This window comes from Eurytemora carolleeae, unplaced genomic scaffold (genome assembly GCF_000591075.1).
Source record: "Eurytemora carolleeae unplaced genomic scaffold, Eaff_2.0 scaffold71, whole genome shotgun sequence".
Classification (NCBI taxonomy): Eukaryota; Metazoa; Arthropoda; class Copepoda; order Calanoida; family Temoridae; genus Eurytemora; species Eurytemora carolleeae.
This window is the reverse complement of record NW_019396152.1, coordinates 1-27,577: the sequence shown is the minus strand read 5'-3', so window position 1 is coordinate 27,577 and position 27,577 is coordinate 1. Positions and strand designations below refer to the sequence as shown.

At 33.1% G+C, this 27,577-nt stretch overlaps 3 protein-coding genes across 5 annotated transcripts; all 3 read left to right on the top strand.

Annotated features, from left to right (window-relative positions):
- Window positions 1–816: 816 nt before the first annotated feature.
- LOC111696581 (uncharacterized) lies at window positions 817–5,962 on the top strand. The gene is made up of 6 exons (XM_023466220.1): window positions 817–1,068; window positions 1,335–2,042; window positions 2,266–4,573; window positions 4,952–5,150; window positions 5,319–5,367; window positions 5,849–5,962. Exons 2-6 carry the CDS (start codon window positions 1,908–1,910, stop codon window positions 5,960–5,962), a joined length of 2,805 nt encoding a protein of 934 aa, XP_023321988.1. The 5' UTR covers window positions 817–1,068; window positions 1,335–1,907.
- Window positions 5,963–6,157: 195 nt separating this feature from the next.
- Window positions 6,158–18,397, top strand: LOC111696569 (uncharacterized). Of its 3 annotated transcripts, none has more exons than XM_023466207.1 (17): window positions 6,158–6,275; window positions 6,787–6,852; window positions 8,379–8,438; window positions 8,765–8,805; window positions 10,284–10,339; window positions 11,583–11,626; window positions 12,083–12,122; window positions 12,461–12,529; window positions 12,739–12,759; window positions 13,468–13,541; window positions 13,722–13,773; window positions 14,711–14,841; window positions 15,588–15,690; window positions 16,482–16,515; window positions 16,868–16,956; window positions 17,093–17,130; window positions 17,287–18,397. In XM_023466207.1, the coding sequence occupies exons 1-17, from the start codon at window positions 6,235–6,237 to the stop codon at window positions 17,327–17,329; spliced, it is 1,002 nt and encodes a 333-aa protein (XP_023321975.1). In that variant the 5' UTR covers window positions 6,158–6,234; the 3' UTR covers window positions 17,330–18,397. The 3 variants fall into 3 exon arrangements, with proteins under 3 accessions (XP_023321975.1, XP_023321972.1, XP_023321971.1); XM_023466204.1 differs by having other exon boundaries at window positions 16,814–16,956; XM_023466203.1 differs by having other exon boundaries at window positions 6,160–6,275; window positions 16,802–16,956.
- A 501-nt stretch (window positions 18,398–18,898) lies between these two features.
- Window positions 18,899–25,100, top strand: LOC111696570 (protein tumorous imaginal discs, mitochondrial-like). Its single transcript, XM_023466208.1, has 9 exons — window positions 18,899–18,929; window positions 19,018–19,065; window positions 19,502–19,641; window positions 20,818–20,915; window positions 21,859–21,938; window positions 23,064–23,128; window positions 23,467–23,603; window positions 24,196–24,271; window positions 24,964–25,100. Exons 2-9 carry the CDS (start codon window positions 19,019–19,021, stop codon window positions 25,083–25,085), a joined length of 765 nt encoding a protein of 254 aa, XP_023321976.1. The 5' UTR covers window positions 18,899–18,929; window position 19,018; the 3' UTR covers window positions 25,086–25,100.
- Window positions 25,101–27,577: the final 2,477 nt, after the last annotated feature.

Sequence of the window (27,577 nt, the reverse complement as noted above, 5' to 3'; positions counted from 1 at the left end):
TTTGTTTAAAAAAATCATTTAGTTTTTCCATTTCTTTTTATACAACAACAGAAAGAATAAAGTGACTTAACAGATGAATACGGAATTATCAAAAACGGCCAAATGATATGAAAAAAAGAAAGAATTTTGATGTATTTGTTAGAAATGGCAGCAAATGGTCTGCTTATCTTGATCCTGAAGAAGAATCTAAGAGAGATAAGATTTGTTCCGAAAATGAAGAACATGAAGATTTGGAGAAAGAACAATTTTCAGATAGTTATTTAGCGCAGGAGGGATGTTATTGTTCATTATATTTCCATTCCAGTCGAGTATATTTCACAAATACAGGTTTTATCAGTATGGGGTTCTTTATTTACATTTAGAACTAGCTTGGGAACCCTGCGTTGCACAGGGGGGTCATAGTTAGTCCCACCAATTACCCGCCCCTTGTCATAAATTACGATTTTAGCTATTTTTCCCGATCTAAAAGTTGACCAACTCAACTTTGAATATCAAAACCCGTGGCTCTCCCGAATTCACCAATACAAATTTAAGGCATATTGCTCCAGGGGTTACTGAGTCATGATCGGACAAACAAACAAACAGACAAACTGTGATTACAACTTTATATATAGATGCACACACTTTCCATTAGTTGAGTTTTTATTGGTTGAATCATACACCCCCCTCCCCCGCCCCACACACACATAAAAGTTACTATTTTACTCAACTGATAAATTTGCAAGAAGACTAGTTTTTGCTTTTTTCATGTTTATTGTAACCATTCCCTAATGTATTCATTTTTACATGAATAATATCCATATCTACCGCTTGGAGGAGAACTGGAACCAACTGGAAGAGAAGACAGATCTTTTATCTGTTCCTGAGAAACCAAACTCAATATTCCATATTGGGAAGAAAACTTCTTCTTTCCAAGTTAAAGGATCGGAAAATCTAGGATCTAGTGTTTGGAGGGAAGCAAGATGGGAAGAAACTACAGTGGATTCAAGGGAAGAACATCATACAGAAGAACCACACAAATTAGAAGATAAATATTCTGCCAAATTAAAATGTCCACCGTCTAAAAAAGTGAGTTTACTTTTCTTTCTTTTTGTAATTTTTGTTCAAAAATTGCTGAAAGGAACTGCAGATGTAATTTTTTTGTGACCCTCTATTTTTTATGAGGCATGTTTGATACACAATGGTACTTAATAGGCCTTTATATGGGTAACTATGAGGAAGCTATTGTCTTGTGTCTATTTTAAAAACTGTTGAATTCCAACAATTTACAGTCAATTAAAACTATGTGTTTATTTTAATAGAATTAAATCCAATACAACATGATTTTGTTTTAGACTAAGTGGTCAGCATTTTTACAAGAGCCAGTTGTAGCTGATTCTAGTGATTTCGCCTCTTCTCTGAATGAAATCAGTTGTTCCTCTAACCCCTCCTTGAACCATCTAAAATCTTCTTCCCACTCTGAAACTGCTGGGAGCAGAGGAAGGGGGCAGATTGGAGTAAACCCTCAAAAGATAAAACCACCTAAATTTATTGGAATGAGAAAGTCAGTTCCACATCCTAATGTTTTTAAACCCTTGAAAGGAAGTGAAATAAATGCTCCTGTAAACGGGAACAAAGTCTTTTCTTCCTTTTCTAATTCTGAACAGACTCCTAGTTCATCAAAAGTTTCGATTGCTACAACTGATTTCACAAAAAGATTTTTATTAAATCGAAACTAATTCAATTTTTCTTCAAAATTAAACATGTATGGCATTTCAAAACTGAACAGCTCAATCAAAGACTGGATCCGCCTTCATACAAATTAGAACATTTTTGATTTTTGAAGTTTTGACCTTAGAGCAAATGTGTTTTAATATACTGAAATTTTATTGTTTATTAACTAATATGAACTTTATATTTTCAGTAAAATGACATTCAGTGGTAAATTTAAATTTATGCCAATGACTGATAAGCCAGTCATGTCCTCCACTGGAAACTCAAACAGTATTCCTACAATACTCAGCATTGATGTTCCAAAGGTGGAGAAAAAGAAAAGCAGGGAAATTAAATAGAATTATTTTGATAAACTTACAATTTATCTTGTAGTTAGTTATATTCAAAAAATGTTCAAGGGATGTTTATCAATCTTTGGAAGTGGAGATTTTTACATTTATGTCCAAATCAGAAGTCCAATGAATTTTTCAAGTTTTTAAGTACTGAAAGGGTAGGTAAAGGGCAAGGTTGATAAAAGTCTTAAATCTATTAAATTTCTACAAAAACAGGGAAGAAAATGTTGAATCCAGAAGACCTAGACCTGCTGAACAAGTTCCAGTTGTAAATGAAATTTCTGCCAATTTAGCCAACCCGTCTCAGTCAACATCAAACCAGGCACTTAGAGCTGCATTCAGTTCTAGTGTAAGGTTTAGATATTCCAAAAGTAATACGGGAAACAAAGGTAAAGGAAAGAAATCTGTGATCAAAATTGGGGATGAAAGGTTAAAAGTTGAAGGTGGACCAGAAGTAAATGGTAAACAACAGATGAACAGTGGTAGAGAGGTCGCCAAAAGAAGAAATTCAGTCATCTCAGATCAGTTTGAAGATGTCATGAACCTTGTTAAGCATGTCATTGACAATCCGTACAGTCCATTTCGGCCAACTTTGGACAGCCAGTCAAATCAGGACAGCAGGAAAGATCAAGCTACCTGTTCAACAAAGGAATATAAAACCCCCATAAGAAAACCCACACCAAGAAGAATTGTAACTCCAGTACAGAGTAAGACACCAATCAACCATGAATCAAATGGCTGGTACGATTCTCCTCCAATGCTACCCAGCACTGAAGAATTGATAGGAAATATTTCATTAATCTATCCTGGAAGTAGCTCTCAAAGATATGTAAGAAAGGCCCTGGAGTCTGTAGATAATTCAAATTCTCCTAAGAATATCGCTGCCATGCACAAAACCCCAGATCGCAATATGGAACGAAGACCTCGCAAAAGAAAGATAAGTGAACCTGTTAGAACGCTGAAATACATTACTTCATTGGAGCAAGAGGATGTTAATTCAAACTGCAGTCTAAAACCTGAGGATGAGAATTATGGTTCACATAGATCCTTCTCTAATGCCCAAAGTTCACCTGATGAAAGATGTGGAGAGGATATTCTGTCCCCCGCCAATGTACAGATGAAAAGGAAATCAAGCTTGGAGAACATTCTTCCCTTAAAGGCTGAAAAGTGTCACTATGATAATCAACATTCCTGCCACAACCTTTGTGATCATAAAGGGAATAATGAGGGACATATTAACTCCTGTCCAAGTCTAGAGAATAAGAAAGAAGGTCCCAAAGCTAAGATCGAAGTTGACATGGTTAAAACTACTAAGCAGAATGAACTCATATCCACTGCAGCTTGCATATCTATACGTAAAGGTAAGAAAGAGAACGTACCCCCAAATGTAGAAGATTCTGTCGGATCACCTAAACAGAAACAAAAAGCTTTTGTATTTTGGGAAATAAAGAAAGATGTGTCAGAAGCCGAGCGAAAGACCATTCAAAAGATAGTATTTGATTGCAAACTAAGACCTGAGTCTGAAAGCAGCTCTGACGAAGAAGACAGTGAAGAAGAGATAGCTGATAAAAATGATGAAAGAGATGAGATAGCTGATAAAAATGAGGAAAGAGATGAGATAGCTGATAAAAATGAGGAAAGAGATAATACAAGTAATGTGGAGAAGGAAGCTGATGATATCTTTGAAACAACTGAGGTGTCTACCAAGACAAAAAATACAAGTCTTGCATCTCAGAGTTCTACAAGGACTGAGGACAATTTTAGTTCAGAGAGTATTCATTCACAGATCAAGGAGAATAGTTATTTACCTCCTAAATCAATTATTTCACAGGAACCCACAAACCCAGACAACTCAAGGGTCCTCAAAAACCTAAAGGAATCAGATCCTTTAGGGTTGATGGAGACAACTGATTCATTCACATCTAATAGCTCATTTCAGCAGCAATCCAGTCATTTGATTCAGAATTCTAAAGAAAAATCGAGATCTTCAGAATATACAAACAGTGTAACAAAATCCCAGAAGAGTATTGAATTTATTAGCCTAAATGGGCAGAAATCTCTCAAAGCCCAGAGCAGTGCTGAAACAACAGCAAAAGCTTTACTTGGTTCTCTAGAAAACAGAGAAGTCCCACGTATAAAACCAAAGGACAGTCATGAGATAATGGAAAATGCAAGAAGCACAGAGGAGAAAGCAATGGAAACATTCAGAGAAGGGATAAATCATCAAAAAGAGTTGACAAGACAAGACTTGCACACAAAAGAGGAGAACACTAGATTTCAAGGAGATACTGCCACTAAGAGATCACCCACACCTGTTATCTCTAAGCCCGGGAGCAAGATAGTTAGTCTGAGAGCCATCAAAAGTTCTCTATCTGATCAGACTCTGCCAAAGCCAGAGATGAAAACCAACATTATTCGACTGCGCGGGGCAAACCAGTCCCCCCTCTATCCTGAAAAGCAGGATCGTCACATCAACATTGATCCTGGGCTTAAAGGACAACAGTTGACTAGTAAACAATCATGTCCAGGAACCCTTCAATATCAACTTAACTTATTACTTACTCACATGTAAATCTTTTAAGGTACTGCAAGCGTAATTTCAAATGTCCCTCCATGCAAAGATGGCGATTCCCATTCTTATAATTCCTATATGTTTTCCAGAAGTAGAAATACACGAGTCCTTTTTGTAGAGAAACTTCAAATGAAAATAATCTGTTTTCGAAATTATAAACATTGATAACTAATTCATACTTGATCAGACAAAGCTTTTAAGGGTACTGTTGTTAATCTGGCATTGCTATCTTTCCTTAGAGGATGACCTAAAATTACGCCCACAGTCACTTTAATCGCCTTATTTTGACCAATGAACTTGTTTGGATTTTAACTTGATGTTTGCTGGGGTGTAGACAAGTATCGAAAGATTGTATTTACAACTTCTGAGGAAGAATCTGAGGGAGAGTTTATTGAGGAGGAAAGAAGAGTTACGTTTAAAGATGATGAAGAAGATGAAGATACAGAAGAGGAAATAAAGAATATGGTCAACACAGAAGAAGAAAAGGAGATTAGTGATAGAAATGACAGTATTGCACCAAGTTTAAGTCACAGGTACTGGATTCACTTTAAATTGACATTTTTGTATTATTACTGAACAATTTTGCTGTCTTTAATAAACAAAATTTTTTATAATTTATTCATAAAGGTTTTTTTAAAGTGAAATTTTAATATTCCACGTTAGTTGTTGAATGATTAACATTTTTGTTATTGCTTTTGTAGAAATATGTTTGGGTGCCAAGTTTGCTCCAAGCTCTTCTGTTTGTACGAAGTAAGTTTTTGAAGTCTTAATTTATTTAGAATTTTGAACATTTACGGGAACAGGCAGGGGTTGCTGTAATTTATTAACCATGCAAGTAAAATTTTAATAGAATTCCCCCCTCCCTCCCCCATCATCAAAATTTTTTTTGTTTCTCCCACTTATTGGCAGTTTTAAACTAATTCATTTGTTTCCCCTCTAGGTCTGTAGTTTTCCCAAAAGGGATAACCCCAAATAGTTTAAAACAATTCTAAACTAATATTTCATATTATTTGTGGTGATAATCCTAAACTTTTTTAATTCACGTCTTTTTTCTGCTTTTAATTATAAAATGTCAGAGGAACGATTTATAATTTCCTACTGAACTATTTCATAAAAAAAATAAGAAATAAGAAATAAATCAGTTGCAAAGTATTGAAAATCACATTAAAAGACGAATCACGACATTTATTCCATTGTTTTCTTGTTTTTTGTTTATTATCATTTTTTTAAGGATTGCTTACTCCATCTTGATCTGGAACATTCTGAAGGGGTATGCAAACAAGCATCAATAAGAAAGAACTCAATTTTTAACTTGAAAGTAAGTAAAGTAAAACATGAAAGGTAAAAGAGTTATTACACCGATTAAATGTGTCAAGAAAATGTTATTAAAGGGACTATACGCCTAATTTTAAGTGAACCTCCATGCAAAGATGACAATGGTACCTTTGAAACCTGCATCTGATCAATAATATGGAAGATATTGTAATTTTTCACAGCTTTAAAGGGCGTCGTTGTGAATCGGGCATTGCTATTAATGCACGAAGAGACACATGAAATTACGCTAACTGTAAATTTAAGAAGAATTTAAAACTTTAACTTAATTTTGTTGAGGTGAAAATGTTCACCTGTTGCACGGAGTCCTGTGTGGATATGTTCAGGCACCCATCAGCTCATCCTTCAAACATGACATTTAGATTTTTTTGATTTTTTATTTAATTATTATACCCTGTTTATTTAGAAAATAATTTTATATCTCTTTAGTTCTAATCCCTACATATGTTCAACCCAATGCAATGTCGTCTTACCACAAATATTTCAAAAAAATTTCATATCAAACAATCTAGGTTTTGAATATCAAAGGTTTACGCCATCAGGTTTGAAAGATATAAGGATTAGACCATTTGATTATGTGGCAAAGACTCAGTTGAATGGGTCTCGGCCTTGATTTCCACGAAATGATGGTTGATCTTTATTAATTTATTTATTTATAATGAATAAAGCGTTTAAAACAAAACTTAATCACAAACTTGGTTCAGTGAAACAACATTTTTGTGATTATCATTGACTTATTACATTACGGTGTTCCATTTTCATCGGCATTTTAGATTTTTCATTTCCGCGGTAATTTCCCAGCTCACCTCATTGCTCAATGAGCTGGGGTTGATTTAGGACTGCTTCTCTTAATCTACTGAAAGCACATATTCATATCAGACATCCAGGAGCAAAGAAAATAAGGTGGGTTGTGTATAATAAACAATATAGGCAGAAGCCCTAAGGAGTTACGTGCATGCCGCGTTGAAATACAAGACAAAGAGAGACCCGTTCTAGCCGCAGCGCTCGGCCCAGAAAGTGTCTCAACCTAACCCTAAAATATATACTAATCTCTCTCTTTCTTGAAATTCGATTCAGCAATCGCGCGTAACTGTTTTATACAACTGCCATATATTGTATAGGGATTTGCTATTATCTGTTGTACGCACATGCCCCGTAAAATTCCAAAACAGAGAGAGGGGGTTTGAATTTTGTAGATCCAGAAAAATAATATCGGTGGGATGCCTGCGTAGAGACTGGCACCTGGTGGGGTTTTAAATTTAAGACATGTGGCCGTAGTGCTCGGCCCCCTAGCCTGTCCTAGCCGCAGCTTTTGGCCCAGAAATCGTCCTAACTTTATCTAGCCCGTGGCCGCAGCGCTTGGCCCCCTACCCTGGTTATCACTGTATTTAAAAATTGCCATTTTATTCTTTCTGAACTGACTTTTTATTTGTTGCTTAATCTAGTTTTCATTGATTCATTTGTTAATTGGTTCATTAATTTTTTGTTTTTTGATTAAATTGGTTTATTGATTCATTGGTGGTTCATTGATTCAATGGTTCATTGATTCTTTGCATTGTTTCTAAAGCAGAAATTTGGAAGTTACTTTACAGAGAATTTACAGTTGATCATGATCAATTTTCGAAGAGAAGATGACGGATAACTCATGGATATTGATTCATTGGTTCATTGGTTTATTGATTCATTTGTTTATTGATTCATTGGTTCATAGATTCATTGTATTGGTTCATAGGTTCATTGGTTTATTGATTCATTAGTTTATTGATTCATTGGTTTATTGATTCATTGGTTTATTGATTTTTTAGTTTATTGATTCATTGGTTCATTGATTCATTGCATTGGTTCATAGGTTCATGGGTTTATTGATTCATTGGTTTATTGATTCATCATTAATTTATTGATTCATTGGTTCATTGATTCATTGGTTTATTGATTTATTGGTTTATTGATTCATTGGTTTATTGATTCATTGGTTCATTGATTCATTGGTTTATTGATTCATTGGTTTATTGATTCATTGGTTTATTGATTCATTGGTTCATTGATTCATTGGTTCATTGATTCATTGGTTCATTGATTAATTGGTTCATTGATTCATTGGTTCATTGATTCCTTCGTTCATTGATTCATTGGTTCATTGGTATATGAATTCATTGGTTCATTGATTCATTGCATTGGTTCATTGTTTCATTTTTTCATTCATAAATTCATTCCCCCTTCTTTTCCTTCTATGTCCATTCTTCCTTCCTTTCCTATATATACAACATTTCCCCTTCCTTTCCTTTATATCCAAGTTCCCCCTTCTTTCCCTAGTTTCTACAGGAATAAGAGTGTGTGCATAGTGTAGAATGTGTTGTTTGATTAATTAATCCATTGATTCATTGATTCATTGATTCATTGATTAATTGATTCATCAAATTATTGATCAGGTTCCTGTGTTTCTGTCAAATCTGCAAAGGAGAAGCTTTTAAGGACAATAACGCGTTGAGGAAAATTTTGAACCTTTTGATATCTGGTTTTTATCTCTTATAATGTTTTAATGAGCATACAATTTAAAGAGTTTGAATACAATTATTTTATTTTAAGTCTATGAGCTACTCTACAGATGATTGGGACACTTAAAATGTCGTCTTTTGTTATCATCATTTATTTTCAGTTTATCGCGCAGATAGGAATTTATGCTTGATGGAGATGAAAAAACTGACTTTTATGTTTTACGACAAGCATTTCTAAAGTTTTCGTGAAAGAGGTTACCGTAAAAATGTTGTTGAAACGTTCACGTTTTTCCTTTGTTTAAAGTTCCAATATTTTGCAGAGATCACCTTGTTCAAGTTCATGGATTTGAGAAAGACTCAGGCAACCATAATCATTTCTTTACATGCTTTAAGGGGAGTGACCGGCTTTGTAAGGTAGTTGAACTGAGTATGCAGTGTTGTGGAAAACTTCTTTCAGATTCATTTGAGACATATTAAACTTTTTAAAGAGTTTTGAACGTCGAATTTGCGCTCAAACTCTGGATTTACAGATCTTTAAAAAGTTTTATATGTCTCAAATGAATCCGAAAGAAGTTTTCCAAAACACTGCATACTCAGTTCAACTACCTTACATAGCCGGTCACTCCCTTTAATGTGCGTTTTCTCGAACTATAGTAAACCCTCATTACCTTCGAGAATTAGTAGAGTAATTTCAAGCAAGGTTATAATGCAAGGAAAGTTAATTACAGTTGCGTATACTCTGTGTACATTTTGAAACCTGTTCTCTCTGGGCGGAATTTTAAACAAGAATAGATGTTCTTTTAGAATCCGAGGAGGTTAAAAGCATTAAATTTTGATAACCGATAATTCACATAATAGTTTCCTAAGACCAGAATATTTCATTGATTTTTTTTGTGAAAGATGGATCCCATGTTAGGCTTCGACATCCGTCTTGTGTTTACATTACCGCCCAGAGACTGCAGTACAAAAGATGCGTACACCTCTGAAATAACTTTCCTTGCATTATAACCTTGATTTCAAGTATGTTTATGTGGTCGTAGGCGTCTCTAAAAGTCTGGTTTGATTTTGATTTGTTGAGAAATCTGACTTTCATTGGCAATAATAACGTTATAGATATAACTAGTTTTAGTACCCGGTGTAGTCCAGGTTTATATTATTATTACTAAGAGACATAGTTTCACCGTTTACCCGCACTTGGTATTAAATTATGATTTTAGATGAAGTACTCAATGCTCGTCATATCTCGTAATTTCAATAACAAAAAATTGCCTGTGTCATCTTCGGGGTATCCATGGGTTCCCTCAAAAAAAAAATCCGCAAATTTTGTCCAACCGTTTTCTCAGCTTTAGCGAACAAATGTATATGTATTTATATATATAGAGTTTTATTTCAACTGATGATTGGGTCAGAACCATGAAATAATTTGTCTTGGAAAATATATATTTAAACATCTACAATATATATAAAAACTGAAAAAAAGTTGAAAATACTATATATATATATTTATATATATACTAGCCCTGCCAAGGTTACTAATAGTTACTCCCGCCATTAACCCGCACTTGAACGATTTTGCCCTGAAACTATATTTTCGCTATTAAAGTCGACCTATTCAACTTAGAATCTCAAATCCAAGCAATAAACAATAAACACTCCCATTGGTCTCCCGAGTTCCCCAATCGAAATTTGAGACAAATCGGTCCTCGGGTTCCTTTGTTATGTTCGGACAATGAAACAGACAGAGATTACGACTTTTATTATAATGATTTATTTACATGAATGAAGAGCTTTATTAAATAAATAAATTAAAAAATGTGAATAAATGCTGATTATGGTCAGGAAACACACTCACCCACTTCTTTTGTATTCCCTGCAAGAAGCAGATCGGGAACAGGGTAAGTTTTTTTTCTCCGTGTGAAAAATAATGATTTTAGCAAATTATTCTTAAGACATAATTTCCCATGCAAAAAAACGCAATCTCCGTCACAACGGTACCCTTGAAACCTTTATCTGATCAATATTGTGAAGAAAACTGTCGTTAAAAGTGTTTAATCCTGATAATTCCTATATCATTTTCTGCAGTAAAAATGCGCAAAAAATTATCAGTTTTCTAAATTGTAAACGTTGATATATAATTTTTGCTTGAATAGACAAAGCTTTTAAGGGCACTGCTGGCATCGGGCATTGACATCTTCGTATGGAGGGTCACTTGAAATTCGCTTACTGTCATTTTAACGGGGATTTGATATTGCAGGGAACTAATACTAGTTAGGGAATTAAGAATGGGAATTATTTAGGGGGAATGAAACTAAATATTCTTTACCTTTGATATGATATGATTTTAAAGTTGAAAGTAGAGATGGGCGTGTTCGGCTTTTTTTCATTTCGTTCGTTCATCGTTCTTGAACGACCCATTTCGTTCGTTGTTTTTCAATCATTCAATAAAAATTGTTAACAAAATTTTCGTTAATTTTCCAACTATTTCGTTAGTTTTCTCACTAAAAGATTGTTCAGGAAAATCGTTCGTTTAATAAGATTGTTTGTTCAGTAAAAAAATATTGTTTTTTTTTTAAAGATGAATTCCTTGTCCCAATTTTGCTATAGTTTGATGTATCTCATGATACTTTGATTCTAACTTAGACCAAACTTAGCAAATAAGTATTCAAAGATATTTTCTTAAATTGCGCGCGCGCGCGGACATTTGATTGAATTTGGAGGTGAATTTTTTGAGCGCAGAATTTTGTCAAGACTATCAGGATAAATGTTCAAGTGCAATTAATGAAGTTAAGATTGATTAACTGTCAAAGAAGTCGTATTTTTTCACAAAAAGCGCGCGTGCGCGCGCACTTTTGCTCAGATTCGTTCAAAACCAAAAAATGCATGTAATATACATAATTTTAAGCTCGCATGCAAAAAATCAGCCTCCTAGGACAATGCTNCCCCTTTGTTCAGTTCAAACGATATTAAATCTTTCGTTTTTAAACAACGATAGTTTTTACAAATAGACGATCCAATTCGTTCGTTTTTTCTGAACGACACCATCGTTCGCGACCAATTTCGTTCTTTCACAAAAACGATGCTCATCTCTAGACTTGAAAGGGGTCAGGGAAAGTTGTTAAAGAGAATAAATTATTGCAGGTAGCCTGGGAGGCCCATCGGAACAAGTACTATCACACCTACAGGCATCTTTTCCATTTATAGATATATAAAAAAAAATTGTAGGATCCGGATCTAGAATAATTTATCAGGATCTAGTTCCGGATAATTTTTCGCCGGATTGTATCCAGGATCGGTTCCGTCTGACAGTTCATCTCCCCTTATTTGTTATAACCAGCGCAATGTTTGACATAGAAAATCAATATTAAAGCATTTAAAATCATTACTTCACATAAATAAAAATTCCACTCAAATGTCGTCTTCCTTTCAAATTATCAACCTATTAATATTTTTAAGACTGTGATAAATTTTAATGTGTTTTCCAATTAACATATATAAATAGCTATATGTCCAAAGTTCCAAACATTGTTTTGCTGACTAAAATTGTGTTGAAATGGTGTAAACACAAGGGGGAGGTGTCCCGTCAATGCTTTACATTTTTCAATTACATCAATATATTATTTTTAATTAATCTAATCTAGGTTTGGTGTTTACACAGCGAACAAGGAGAAAAAAAGCCAGGTATAAAAGTAGCTAAAAAGCTGATTGATTGATTAGTTGCTTAATTAATTGATTAGCTAATTTATTGACTGCTTGGTTGATTATTTACAGTCATTTGATATTTTTTATCTTCAACAGTTAAATATGGTATTCTGAGGATTTCTCCATTGTTTCTGAAGCAAGAAATGCCCAAATCACTTGTTGTAGAGAAACCACAAAAGAAAATAATTAGTTTTCAGTAACAAAAACTTGGACATTTTTTCTTTCTTGATCTGGCAATTTTTTTTAGGGAGTTCATCATTGTAAATTCATTTAAAATTACGTTTACAGTCCCTTTAAAATCCATTTTCTTGTATCAGGGATATCATGATATCGAGGAAGGAATAGGATTAGATGTGGAGGACTTCACAGTTTGCACCAGTATTCAGGAAAATATAGATTTTATAGAAATAAAGCGGCACTTATTCTGACCAGTAAATTGGCTTATTCTTCGGCCATATTTATCTTTAAAAACTTAAACTAATACCAATGAATAGCTAATTTAGGCTATTCAGTTTACCCTTAAATTACCCAAATAAGTAAGCGGATTTCATTTCTTTTACACTTTCAAAAGCTTAAAATCTATTTTGCGACAAAGGAGGCTGGCCAGGCCTCAAAGGTAATTTAAGAACTTTTCAGATGCTTTCTTTCAAAATGAAATCGTCCAGGTTGACGACCATGGATCCGACTTTAATGACGAAGTGTGGGGGGTAGATGGGGTAATCTGTTTCGGCGATTTAAAAGCTTCGGTTCGAGTCTTAATTCCTAAAACCCAGGTTTGAGGCTCAATCGCAAACCCAACTTATGAACGATATCTTGTGTCATGTGATCGACTGCTGCTAGTTGCTTCTTCGATCCCAAAGCTCGAGTCCCAAATTAGTCTCAATGACAATCTTTACTCGATTTTTTTTTAATCGCGGACAAAAGATTTGAGGCTAAGATTACAGAAGAAATTCTGTGAGATTACATTTTTATAAATGTACTAGCCTGGGAACCCAGCGTTGCCCAGGTTACTCATAGTTACTCACGCCGTTTACCCGCGCTTGGTTTTAAGTTACAATTTTTGCTATTTTTCCCTTTAAAAGTCGACCCCCTTAAATATGAATCTCAAGACTAAGCCAAGAACAGTCCAGTGGTTATCCCGTGTTCCCCAATCAAAATTTGAGGCAAATCGGTCATGAGGTTCCTGAGTTATGATCGGACATACAAGCAAACAAACAAACAGAGATTTCTATTGTACATATATGTAGATATTTAAATAAAAAAACAAGTATGCAAAAACTAAATTCGGAAAACTATGGATTTGCTAAATGTTCTTAATTTCTAGAACTCGGCTGGACCAGGACCAAAGTCTAAGCAGAATCTGCTCCACTGTGTCAACTGCCCTGACATTTTTCACAGGTAAAAATCTGCTCATTTTCCAATATTCGTTTTTTTTAGGATTTTGGCAACTTCTTAAAGTTAGGATGTTGCATGAAAAAGTATTGACTCACTTCAAAGATTTTATTTGATTTGACTCCCCCTTCATACTGATGTTAATGTTGATAATAAAGGAAAAGAATTTTTTTTATACTTATTTAGGAATCGAATTGAGGAGCATGTTTACAAATGTCATCCGAACTCCACATTCCAGGTAAATAAAATTCAAATAGATAAAAACCTTAAAAACTTTCCTGATACATCAGAAAAGGGGAGGGGCAGAGTGGGCTTTTATTTGTGGGGACAGCAAACCATAAACCTCTTATTCATGTCAAATAACTCTTACAAGGTCGGTTATGCAATTTTTTTGAGAGAAGTGTCCAAGTCGTAGAAATGTTGCGTTGAAGTTCCTATTACTGACGGAAAACTGGCCATTTCCGTGAACACTCTTAAAATGGGTATTTTATACACGAATCAGAGACGATACTAATACATGGGACAAATATTTGATTAATGGTTGTTAGAATCTAATTATATTTCTAGATTATCCTGAGGCCGAATTTAAAGAATTTAAGTCGCGGCTTAAATCCGCCCAAACCCGGTTTAAATTGAGCGCCGGCTTAAATCTTGAAACATTTGATACAATTTTAAGTGAAATCAACCATAATTAAGTCGCGGCTTGAATTTAAACCGCGGCTCAAATTCTTTAAATTCGGCCTCTGATTCCGTTGGAATTTCCTGTAAAAAAAGCTATGAACTATACGTTTTCTGCAATCGTTATGTCTCCAGTGTTAACTATGAACACTATGACCTTTCAAATGTACGCAATATTGCTAAGTTAAAGGATCAATGACAAAGATATGAATGGGAAACGTAGTTATAAATTGAAATCATCAAAAAACAATGATATGAATGGGAAACGTAGTTATAAATTGAAATCATCAAAAAACAATGCAAGCTACTTTTGATAGTTGATCTATTTACTTTACAATATTGATACAATGTTTGTAAACAAAAAGATGATCAGAATATGTTTCATATTTCATCCTGAATGCATTTTAAGAGAAAGATTGCGACAAAAACTAGTCACCCCTTGGACCACTGTGAGGGGGTTAATGATTTCTTCCTGAAAATGAATTCCCCTGTTTTAGTGTGAGTATATCGTGAAGAAAGGTTGGAATGAAGAGTATGAAGGTGTATCGAAGAGAAGATGTGGGAAAATGTTGGTCACAGCTCCGAATATGATCAAACATCTTCAGTATCATGATAGATCAATCAACAGGTCAGAAAATTGTGTTTCAAGGGACTGTTAGTGTGGTTTAAAGGGGTATGAGAGGTTTCTCAAAGATGAGAAGTATTTATCAACTATTATAAATAGTGCCTAATTATGACTAATAAAGTGGTTTATAAAACTTAAAATATTTTTTTACACGAAAAGGAAAATATTTAAAGAAAAACATTTTATCTAATTTCATTTTTTATAATCTTTGATTTAAGCTATACCTTTTTTGTAGTTCAAATTAAATCTAGAAAATTTGTATCATTTATTTAAATCTTAACATTTTTTAAAAAAAGGTATTGTTTAAATCAAAGATTACAACAAAACAAACCAAGTTTACTCCAGTAATATTTCTCCAAATATCTTCCTTTCTGCGTAAGAAATGTTTAAAGTTTTAGTATAAATCTTATAAACCACTTTATGAGTCCATATATGTTTCTAATCATGACAATCAATAAATAACTCTAATCTTTAGTAAAATTCTTATGCCACTAAGTCAAAATAATTGTTAAAATTTTTCATTACAAATAAAAACCAAGATTAAAAAAGTTGTGCTTTATGGTGGAGGATCGTTTACTGCATAGCAGAGGCTTGGTCTGCATAGTGGGGGCTCTGTCTGCCTAGCAAATCTGAGAGGTTTGTGTCTGCATAGCGCAGGCTCAAAGCGTTCGTTGGTTCCCTCCCTCAGATCAGCAGATTAATCATTTATAGGATATAAAAATATATAGATAGATGAATTTAATTTCCAGGATTTATGATGCGTGCATAAAGCGGTTGGTGACACTGCCTGAAGATCTTCGATGGTTTCGTTGCCAAATATGTTCTCTCTGTGTTAATGCTCAGAATATTGCGGTAAGTTATGATAATAATGATAATGATGAAAATGATGATAATGGTGATAATGATGATAATGATGGTAATGATGATATTGATAATATTGATGATATTGATGATATTGATGATATTGATGATATTGATGATATTGATGATATTGATGATATTGATGATATTGATGATATTGATGATAATGATGATATTGCTGATATTGCTGATAATGATGATAATGATAATAATGATGATAATGATGATAATGATGATAATGATGATAATGATGATATTGATGATATTGATGATATTGATGATACTGATGATATTGATGATATTGATGATATTGATGATATTGATGATATTGATGATATTGATGATATTGATGATATTGATGATATTGGTGATATTGATGATATTGACGATATTGATGATATTGATGATATTGATGATTATGAAGACAATGATGATTCATATTCATATTTTTATTCAACTACAAAGCACGAGATAATACAAATAAAAAATCACAATTTACTATGTAGTTTGGACCCGCCTAACCAGAGAAGAGTGTTTTAATTGGTTGGCCCACTATAAACGAATGAGAATTGCAGATAAAAACAATGTACATTGTACATTTTAAACATAAGAATGATAATAAATCAGGTAAAAATGATAATGATGATAATGATGATAATAATGATAATAATGATAATGATGATATTGCTGATATTGGTGATAATGATGATAATGATGATAATGATGATAATGATGATAATGATGATAATGATGATGCTAATAAAATATTGATAATTGTTCAGGTGATTTCCGATCATGTGAAATCAACTCACTCAGGCTTGTCATAATCTATTTTCTGTATTTCAATTATCTAATTAGGACTGATGGTAAAGTCGTAGTGTTAATAGGACGTCCTTGAGAGTCTGATTTAAAACAGAAGTACAAGGATATAGACAGGGACAAACATAGAAAGACGTACAATTTTCTACGGACTGGGGTAAAGACCAAGAAAGATCAAGAGTACGGACAAAGAACATGAGTTTGATAAGGACATGGAAAAGAATAAAGGGTATGGGCAAGGACACTGAAAGGAAACACAAACAAAGACGTGGACTATGATAAGGTGGAGTAAAAGGACATGGTGGAGTTCAAGGACATGGCGAAGGAAAAGAACAAGTGGATGATGAAGGTGATGGAATACTTCCCTGGCATACTCAACCTCTTCTAGTTGTTGATTTTGGTTGCAGGATCTGTGGAGTAGTTGCACAGGGCCCTCAGGTACAGTACAGTACAGTGAGCACAGCACAGCACAGTTTTTGTCTTTACATAATTAATAATTATGTCAATTTTACACAGAATAGAAATTTATGTTTTAGAAAAAATCTTCTCGTAATTTACTAATTATATTTTTCAGGGTTACGATAAGTTGATGGTTCACATTCAGCAATGCAGGCATTCAATTTATTTTTCTCATATCATAATTTCAAAAAAATTTCATTTACAAAATATGAACGCTTCTAATTCAAACATTTTCAAGAACTTTTGTATAACTAAATTATGAAAAGTTATCAAAAAAAAACATGAGAAGAAAAAAAGTTGTGTTTTCAGGGATAATCACAGAATATCAGTGTTTCAAAGAATCACACTTTAAGGAGAAGATTCATCGATCCTAGATGCTTGTCAAGCCGAATCCTATTTTATCAATGATCGGTGGGCAATCAACTATTAATCTGACAAAGACGATCTTATAAATCTATACCATCAAAAAGATCTAGTTCTACTCAAAGGATACTTAATGAAAAATTTCAAGAGTGCACTGTTCAGAGTGCACTGTTCCAAGAACACTGTTCCTGAGAACACTGTTTCAGAGAACACTGTTTCTGAGATCACTGTTTCAGAGAACATTGTTCCAGAGAACAATGTTACAGATAGCACTGTTCCAGAGTGCACTGTTCCAGATAGCAGTTTTGCAGAGAATTCTATTTCAGTGAATGTTTCAGCAAAGATAAATGTTAAATTTTATGAAGTACGGGACGAAAAATCGAAAACATGTTTTTTTATTTAAAACATGGCAGCCAATTCGACTCTGTCTTTCCAGCCAACAAGATACGGTTTTAGTTATATGTTTATGTTAAATTTACCTATGATTAAGCTGAGAAATACAGAAAAGAGACCAGCTGACAAGAATTTACTTATGATCAAGAAATCATGAAAAGATAAAAATCAGGTTAAGTTAAGGAAAAACAGAAGAAACATAAACCTAATCTAACATCAATAATCTGCAGTACGGCCCTGATGATCAATAGTTGAGCTTATATGATCTCTTGCCACGGTGATATGATCTTAATTCAAGATAATGCTTGTTTGATCTCCAGTCGTCTTAAGGATCGAGGACAAAATTTCTAGTCAAGTTTATATTATCTCAATCGTGGACTTAATCATATTGGTTAAGTTTTTGTGATGGCCAAGTTTTTTGTGATCCTAGTCAAGTTTTTATTATCTCCAGCCGGAGATAAAATCTCTAGTCAAGCTTATATGATCTCTGACCAAGAACTTGATCTTAAGTCAAGCTTTTGATCTTTTACCATGGGGGCTGGATGAATGTTACACTAACCAGTCGAGTCATCAAGTTTCAGATATCTAGCTCTAAATTTAAACCATAGATGGCAAGGAAAAGTAAAAAAGTTGAGTTTCTTAAGAACTTAAGTTAAGATAAAAACTAATCCAACATAGTCCTGAAAAATCTAGCAGGACAGCAGGACAAACTTTTCAAAAAAAAACTTTAAAGGTATATTTGATGATCTCAATCGTGAAAGCACTTACAATGTGTCCTAATGACAATATAAAATGTTATCTGTTTGTGTGGTGAAGGGAAATATTGTTAAAAACACAAACAGATTTGTTTCTGATAAAGATGAAATGAATTGAATCGTCTATGGAGGAAGGACATATATTTGAGAATTGCCTGAAAAATCAAGGTTCACTCTAAGGCCCAAGATGAAGTGTTAGAAGGGATTGTAACTTGGTGTTTACCATGCATTATTTTTTGTTGATTTAACATCACAACATTATTCTTCACAATTCCTTTAAATTGTTGTTATTAATCTGGAATTACCCCCCCCCCCTATCAAACAAAGTTTGTGACTTTTTTCGCTAATTGTTTTTTTTATTAACATTTCAAATACATTTTTAACTTTCCTATTTTTTCAGATAAATGAAAAGAAGTCAGTTTTAAAAATATATAACTACAGGTGACCATATTGCTCAATTTAATAATAAATTCAACTTTTAAATTATGAATGAATTTTTAATTAATCTTAACTTTTTATCATATTTTAGGATGTCTGTTTCTGCAAAATTTCTCCCTTTCCAAAGTATTTTCACAAGGAAAACAAAATTTTTTTTTATTTGATCAATTTTTGTTGTCTGTTTTTGATTGGTTTGGTTTGGGTCCATCAAGATGGGAAGACTTACAGATCTTCACTCGTAATTGCTCGTATAGTGCTCTCTCTCATAAAACGATAACCTGGTCTTCCCCCCCCCTTCCCTGCTAGAAGGGAACTTTTGGTAATCATATTTATTTTTCAGTTAAAGGGACTGCACACATAATTTAAAGTGAACATTTTTATAGAGTTGCATGTCAGAGTGATAATTCATATTTTTCAATTTCATAATTGATTATTTTCCATTGCTGTTTTCTGTAAAAGTGAAAACAGGAAAGGTTGGGAAATCATATCTTGAAATTTCGGGGACAGTCCCTTTATAAAGATAAATCGGCTAAATTTTTAGTGTCTTTATTCTAAATTTGTTTCCCACCCCGCAGATCCTACAGTTCTGGAAGTCTAGTCCTAAACCTAAAGAAGTTCTCCTCTGTTACATTCTCCTCAACTTCACTCTTCTCCTCAAACCACTCAATCACTTCATGTTCATCAATATGCTTTACTTCCTATTCCTTCTCTTCAGGTCAGTCTAGGGGTTCATATTCACATTTTGGGGCAGATGGAAAACTTCTCTATATAGCAGAATCTATGGATTTTAATACTGTTTGTAGCAGAATTTATGGACTTCAATACTGTTTGTAACAGAATCTATAAACTTTAATACTGTTTGTAGCAGAAACTATGGACTTTAATACTGTTTGTAGCAGAATCTATGGACTTTAATACTGTTTGTAGCAGAATCTATGGACTTTAATACTGTTTATAGCAGAATCTATGGACTTAAATACTGTTTGTAGCAGAATCTATGAACTTTAATACTGTCTGTAGCAGAATCTATGGACTTTAATACTGATTGTAGCAGAATCTATGGACTTATATACTGTTTGTAGCAGAATCTATGGACTTTACTGTTTGTAGCAGAATATATGGTCTTTAATACTGTTTGTAGCAGAATCTATGGACTTTAATACTGATTGTAGCAGAATCTATGGACTTTAATACTGATTGTAGAAGAATCTATGGACTTTAACACTGTTTGTAGCAGAATCTATGGACTTTAACACTGTTTGTAGCAGAATCTATGGACTTTAATACCGATTGTAGCAGAATCTATGAACTTTAATACTGTTTGTAGCAGAATTTATGGACTTTAATACTGTTTTTAGCAGAATCTATGGAATTTAATACTGTTTTTAGCAGAATGTATGGACTTTAATACTGTTTGTAGCAGAATCTATGGACTTTAATACTGTTTTTAGCAGAATCTATGGACTTTAATACTGTTTGTAGCAGAATCTATGGACAAAGATACTGTTCGCCACAGAATTTTCACCATAGAACAATTAAGAGCAAATGGAATACGAAAAATTACATTTTACGTGAAAGATGGGAAATGGGAATTTTGTTTTCCGTTAAAGATTAACATGGTTAACCTTTAAGATGCGAATTTTGATTTTTTTGATGAATGTTAGGAGAGACTAAAAATCATCTATGCTCTTAATACATTTTATTTTTATGCAAATCAGGATCCTGTATCCGAATTATTTCACATCGTTGATATTCAGGGGTGTAAAGTTTAAGTATTTTTGATAATCTAGGGGGGGAGGTGAGTTTTTTCATCTTTGTTGAGTGTGGGGGGGAGGTTTTCAAGATAATATACATCCCTGTTGATATTTTTCTTGGCAATTTCAATATTTAGGCAACAGACAACTCCACAGTTCCTCCAGACTATCCTCTAAAGATTATTATTCAACCCTAGGCGTATCTAAATCTTCGTCACAGAAGGAGATTAAAAAGGTTAGTTTTCTCCCACGTTTGACGTTACGTTACGTTAAGTTGACGTTATATTGACATTTTAGTCCAGCGCAAAGGGACAGAATTGATTGAATTTGAGCTGGGTCTCTAAACTACATTACATCGATTTAAATACTTACCTTCGTTCTGCAGTGTAGTTATAATCATAGGACATAGACAAATCCTGAATCACCGGTTCAAGATGTGTGGTTGAACCGTCTCTTGATCTAGCTCAAATTCATTAAATTCATGAACCAAAGATAAGTTCAGAAAACTTTCTTCATCTTTCATCATTATGCTATTTACAATCATTTTAGAATAAATCGAATTTTTTTAACAGTTTCAAACTAGGGTAGTACCGTGATGGATTATCCTAGGTGGCTGTTAGTGTGCAGTTGGGCAGTGACTTAAAGTCATTGGTCTGTACTTTGACAGTTGGCCACACTAGATCTGTGTCGTAACCAAGTGGTACATTAATAGCTGTATATTATTGCTATTTTTGACGAACTCTCAGCCCTGACTTCTACGGAATTATAGTCCCTTGTTTGTTTGTTTTTTACCTTTCAATTAAACAATATATTAGTGATGACTAAAAATGTTTAATTCTGATAATTTCTTTTAATTTTCTTCTGCAGCAAAAGCGTGCAAGTCAGATTGTTCGGACCTTAGTGAGAACCAGAAAACTCTGAAATTTGAAAACGACTCTTAGACTCAAATTATGACAGTCTAATGAGTATGGGACACTGCAATTGTGCAATGTAAACAGACTTATTTCACTTTATTAATAATTTAACTAGTGTCTTTAAAACTATTTTCTTTGTATTAACATTAAATACACTTAAATATTGCTATAAATTCGTCTTACTATTTCAGAGTTTTCTGGTTATCACTGTAGGAATTTTGTTAATTAGCAAGAAAACTGCATAATTACCTTTGTTCATTTTAGGCATATTATCAATTGGCAAAGAAATTCCATCCTGACACAAACAAGGATCCAGATGCAGCTAAAAAGTTTCAAGAAGTCAGGTCAGTTTTCATCTTTTAAATGACCTTGTCCTTTAACTTGACCACTATGACCATGACCATGACCATGACCATGACCATGACCATGACCACGACCACATGACTACATGCCCACAACGAAATGACCACGACCACGACCTTGACCTTGACCATATCAACAACAAAAAAAATACAAACTTGAATTCCAACAAAAAAATAAGCATGGGTATTGGGCAATGGGTCTCAGGGGAGGTCGATTTTAAAATACTACTTACTATTACTATACTACAAATCCGGTTAAAACAACTGAGTCTCCCTTAAAGGGCACATGAATCTAATTCTAATTCAAGGAAGCACTGGACCCACAAAAGATTCGCATCAACGAAACCAGTTGGCGTGATCCATAGTAATGGAGCCAGTGCTCCCTGTATTACAAAAGAAAATATTTTTAAATCGTATTACCAAGGTGAGATGTTGGATGTGCATCAGCCTTGCCACTGGGCTGCTATACAGTATTCATGCATTATTTTTATTGCTAAGTTTTTTATTTTATTTTATTTTATTTTCAAAGCTAAATATGTTTGTAAATTAACTCGTTTCACTTTTATTCTATCCTATTATAAAGCTTGGTAACTGACCACCACTACCCTAGGATGATCATTTTAGGTATTTTATCCGATAGTTAAATGAAGATTTTTTTGGGAGAATTTTTCTTGCCTGGTTCATTGGATCCATAATTTACCAGATTTTTAATTCAAAATAGAACTGGGATGTATATGTATAGCAGTAACCCGTCCATAGGCTGATGATGAAGAAATCTTCTATGGCCAACTACGAAAGTAGAACATATTCATTTAAACTAATTCTGATTTGATTTGATTTGAACTTAATAACCACAAAACAAAAAAGTTTACTTGACTTTGACCATGACACGGCCCTGGACCTTAATCTTGAACTTGACCTGGACCTTAATCTTGACATTGACCTTGACCTTGACATTGACCTTGACATTGACCTTGACATTGACCTTGACCTTGACATTGACATTGACCTTGACCTTGACCTTGACATTGACCTTGACCTGGACCTTAATCTTGACTTTGATCTGGACCTTAATCTTGACCTTGATCTGGACCTTTTATATTTTAGTGAAGCTTATGAAGTGCTTGGAGATGAAGATAAAAGAAAACAGTTTGATGCTTACGGAACCATAGGAAACCAGACAAAATATTTTATAAACATTTTTGAACCAACAAATTATGTTAATGGGACATTAGTCCTCAATTCACAAGGGTACATTTAAACCTGTATCTGAGAAACAATCGTAGTTTTATGGAGAAAATAAGATGATCAATTTTGAGCCAGAAAAAAAGGATAACTCATTCACACTTGATCAGACAAAGGTCTAAAGAGTACCGTTGTGATCAGGAAGAAAGTAGGGTAACTTTGTTACATTTACCATTCCTTAAAGTTGAGTTTTTTCCGCCTTTTATGATTTGTTTTTCACAAATTAATGAATCCAATGTGTAATTTATTTCTGGTGTACCGGAAGGTGATCAATTCGGCGGTATGGGCGGTGGCGGTTATCAGCAGGCGGGTTGGGACTTTAAATCAAATGTTGACCCAGAAGAACTATTTAGAACTATTTTTGGAGACAGAGGTTCACCTTTTGGAAATTTTGGACAACAGGTGAAGAATTGATTTTAGATGGAAGAAGAATGATTTTTAAAGAAAAAGCACACCCCTGTTAGGTAATTAAATAATGTTTATATATAAATTTCCAACGCATGTGGATTTTACTTCCACACTTTTACGATCACTTTAATTCCGCGCATTTCTAAGCAGTTCCGCGCAACGGAAATCCTATTGGAAACCCTGCTCCGCAGCTGTACAGATCTAATTATTCAAACTATTCTTTTTTATTATTTGTCGAATAACCAAAAAACTTTTAAACGTTTCAAACTTTTTCTTTTTAATTATCTCCTTTATTTAAAATTTAGTTTTTACTTTAATTATGAATTGTTTACCATGTTATTTTATGTTTGGGTTTTAATCAAATTTTTTTTATCAATCCCACCAACCAGGATTTTAATTTTGAACCTAAGGAATTAACTTTATATCTGCGCTACGTTAATGGGGTTAAGACGTGTTTAAAAATGTTCTCCTTCGAGACGCAAAAGAAGTAAAATTATTAGGGATCAAAATCGAATTCAATTCTACATCAGCCTAAATCCCATTTTATTTTTGACGAAAATAATTAATTTTTTTGTTTTTGTTTCAGCAAGCGCCCCACCAGGATTTTGATTTTGGACCTAAGGAATACCATGTTAATCTCACGTTCCAGCAAGCAGCTAAAGGTCAGAATGTACAGGGTCATTCCAAGAAGAAGGAAAACACCATTCGACGAAAACAAAATAGATGCTTATATAAAAAAACTTCAGGTGTTTAGGTCATAAACAGACACCAATTTTATATTTTTCTTTAATTTTCAGAATGTTTTTTGTTTTAGAATAAATTAATAGATTCAGCATTTTTACACTAAACATAAAAGGTTTTGTTAAAAAGATTTTTTTTGAGGGGGGGGGGTATTATGATTTTATCATTATAAATAAATCGACAACTTGACCAATGATTTGTTCGACATTTTTATCATGACAAAAATAATTATTGACATATATTATTCTATTTATTCGTCGGAAGTAGTGTATTCTTGCTTGCTTTTATATTTTATTAATTGAAGGTGTAAACAAGGATATTGTAGGTGTAAACAAGGATAATGTAGGCGTAAACAAGGATATTTCAGGTGTAAATAAGGATATGAATGTATTATTGTAAGTGTAAACAAGGATATTGTAGGTGTAAACAAGGATAATGTAGGCGTAAACAAGGATATTGTAGGTGTTAACAAGGATATGAATGGATTATTGTAGGTGTAAACAAGGATGTTGTAGGTGTAAACAAGGATTTTGTAGGTGTAAACAAGGATATTGTAGGTGTAAAAAAGGATATTGTAGGTGTAAACAAGAAAATGAATGTAGTATTATTGTAGGTGTAAACAAGGATATGAATGTGACTATTCTTGATAACTGCAAGAGTTGCAAGGGGACGGGAAGTGAACCAGGATCTAAACCAGAACGCTGCCCTAACTGTAACGGTAAGTATTCTAACTGAAAGTTGTCCCTAACTGTAGAGTTCAGTTCATCAATAAGTTCAGAAATGTTGGAGTTTCCCTCATTATTCAAAATTTTAAATTTGTGTTTTGAAGCCAAAACTTTTTTTTCTCTATTTGATCCTGACCCTGAACACTGGCTTTTAGTATGGGCTGTTCTTTTTTGGGAGACTACTAAATTAATAATATTGATCACATGATGATAATAAATTAATCATATTGATCACATGATGATCATAATAATATTATTGAGTATGAGTATGTTGATGATAATGACGAAAATGTGGATATTGATGATTTTGATGATACTGATGATATTGATGATATTGATGATATTGGTGATATTGGTGATATTGGTGATATTGATGATATTGATGATATTGATGATATTAATGATACTGATGATACTGATGCTATTGATGATATTGATGATATTGATGATATTGATGATATTAATGATATTGATGATATTGATGATATTGATGATATTGATGATATTGATGATATTGATGATATTGATGATATTGATGATATTGATGATATTGATGATATTGATGATATTGATGATATTGATGATATTGATGATATTGATGATATTGATGATATTGATGATATTTATGATATTGATGATGTTGATGATATTAATGATATTGATGATATTGATGATATTGATACTATTGATGGTATTGATGATATTGATGATATTGATGATATTGACGATATTGATGATATTGATAATTTTAATGATATTGATGATATTGATGATATTGATGTTATTGACGATATTGATGATAATGATAATTTTGACGATATTGATGATATTGATGATATTGATGATATTTTGGAATGTTGATGATATTGATGATATTGATGATATTGATGATGTTGATGATATTGATGATATTGATGATATGGAAGATATGGAAGATATTGATGATATTGATGATATGTATTTTATTGATGATATGGATTATATTGATGATATGGATGATATGGGTTATATGGATTATATGGATGCTATGGATGATATGGGTTATATTGACGATATGGATTATATTGATGATATGGATGATATGGATTATATTGATGATATTATTATTATTATTAATGACTTATTATATTCATTTAATTCTCTACGACTTCACTGTTGCACTCTTCAATTTATATGTCTTGCAGGATCCAAGTATCCTTAAGTCCAAATTTCTAATTTAAGAAATGTACGTATTTAACCCTTATACAGACCTATAAAAAAAAATGTAAACACATGTAAACAATTTTGTATTTATTTCACAAATCTAAAAAAATGTAAACGAATTTGTCGATTACACGTAAACTATTTTGTACAATTTAAAAAGACAATAAATATTTAGATTTCAAAAAAGATTATATTGATGATATGGATGATATGGACTATATGGATGATATTGATGATATGGACTATATGGATGATATGGATGATATGGATGATATGGATGATATGGACTATATGGATTATATTGATGATATGGATGATATGGATGAAATTGATGACATTGATGACATGGACGATTTAGATGATTGAAATGATGTATATAATAATTACTCTCTGCTGAAGATGAGAATTATCTCATATATAAAATGTTGAAGGTAGCTAGTGGGGGGGGGGGGGGGGGGCAGCATTTGAAAGAGGGGAAGGGGATGCTGGATAAAACCGTAAAAGCTTTATAATTACAAACTTAAAAAAAGAAGTTACCATAAATTATCCAAGTGCACAACGGATTTCAGAACAGCCATATTAATTTTTCCAATTTTCTGGTCGAAAATATCTATCTATCTATCTTCATAATTATCTATTTTTATTTTTATCTACAATATATTTCTATGTGTCTGTCTATCTATCTATATATCAATATAATTATATATCTACATATCTATCTGTTTATCTATATATTTATAAATCTATCCATAAATCTATCTATAAAAAAATGCGTACACCTCTATGGGTCTAGGTCAAGTATTAAGTAAAGTATAAAGGAGGATAGATAAAAGATCTAACGAGATCTATCATGATAAACTTTTTAAACTGTTAATTACAGCTGAATGTACAATCCGCAGAATTTGAAGAACATGGAAATACTATCTTATAGTGTCTACGACCATTTATTTAAAGAGATGCCTGTCTGATTCACAACGGTATCCTTTAGACCTTCGTTTGAGCAGACATGATAAAAAATAAATAAAAAAAGTTAAGTAGACTGAATGTCAAAACAGCTAAACTTGGTTCAAAATTTAGGCTCTTGCGTTAATTACTTGTTTTAAGAAACACCCTATGCATATCTATCTATCTAACACATCTGACTTCTAATCTGTCAAATTTTTCCAGCTTTTTGTCTATCTATAAATTAACAATCTATCTATTGATTTCCAATACATAAAATCTAAATGTGTACAAAGTACACATATGTATTTCCTTTGTTCCCCCCCCCCCCCTTCGATTTACAATCTATACCCTCTC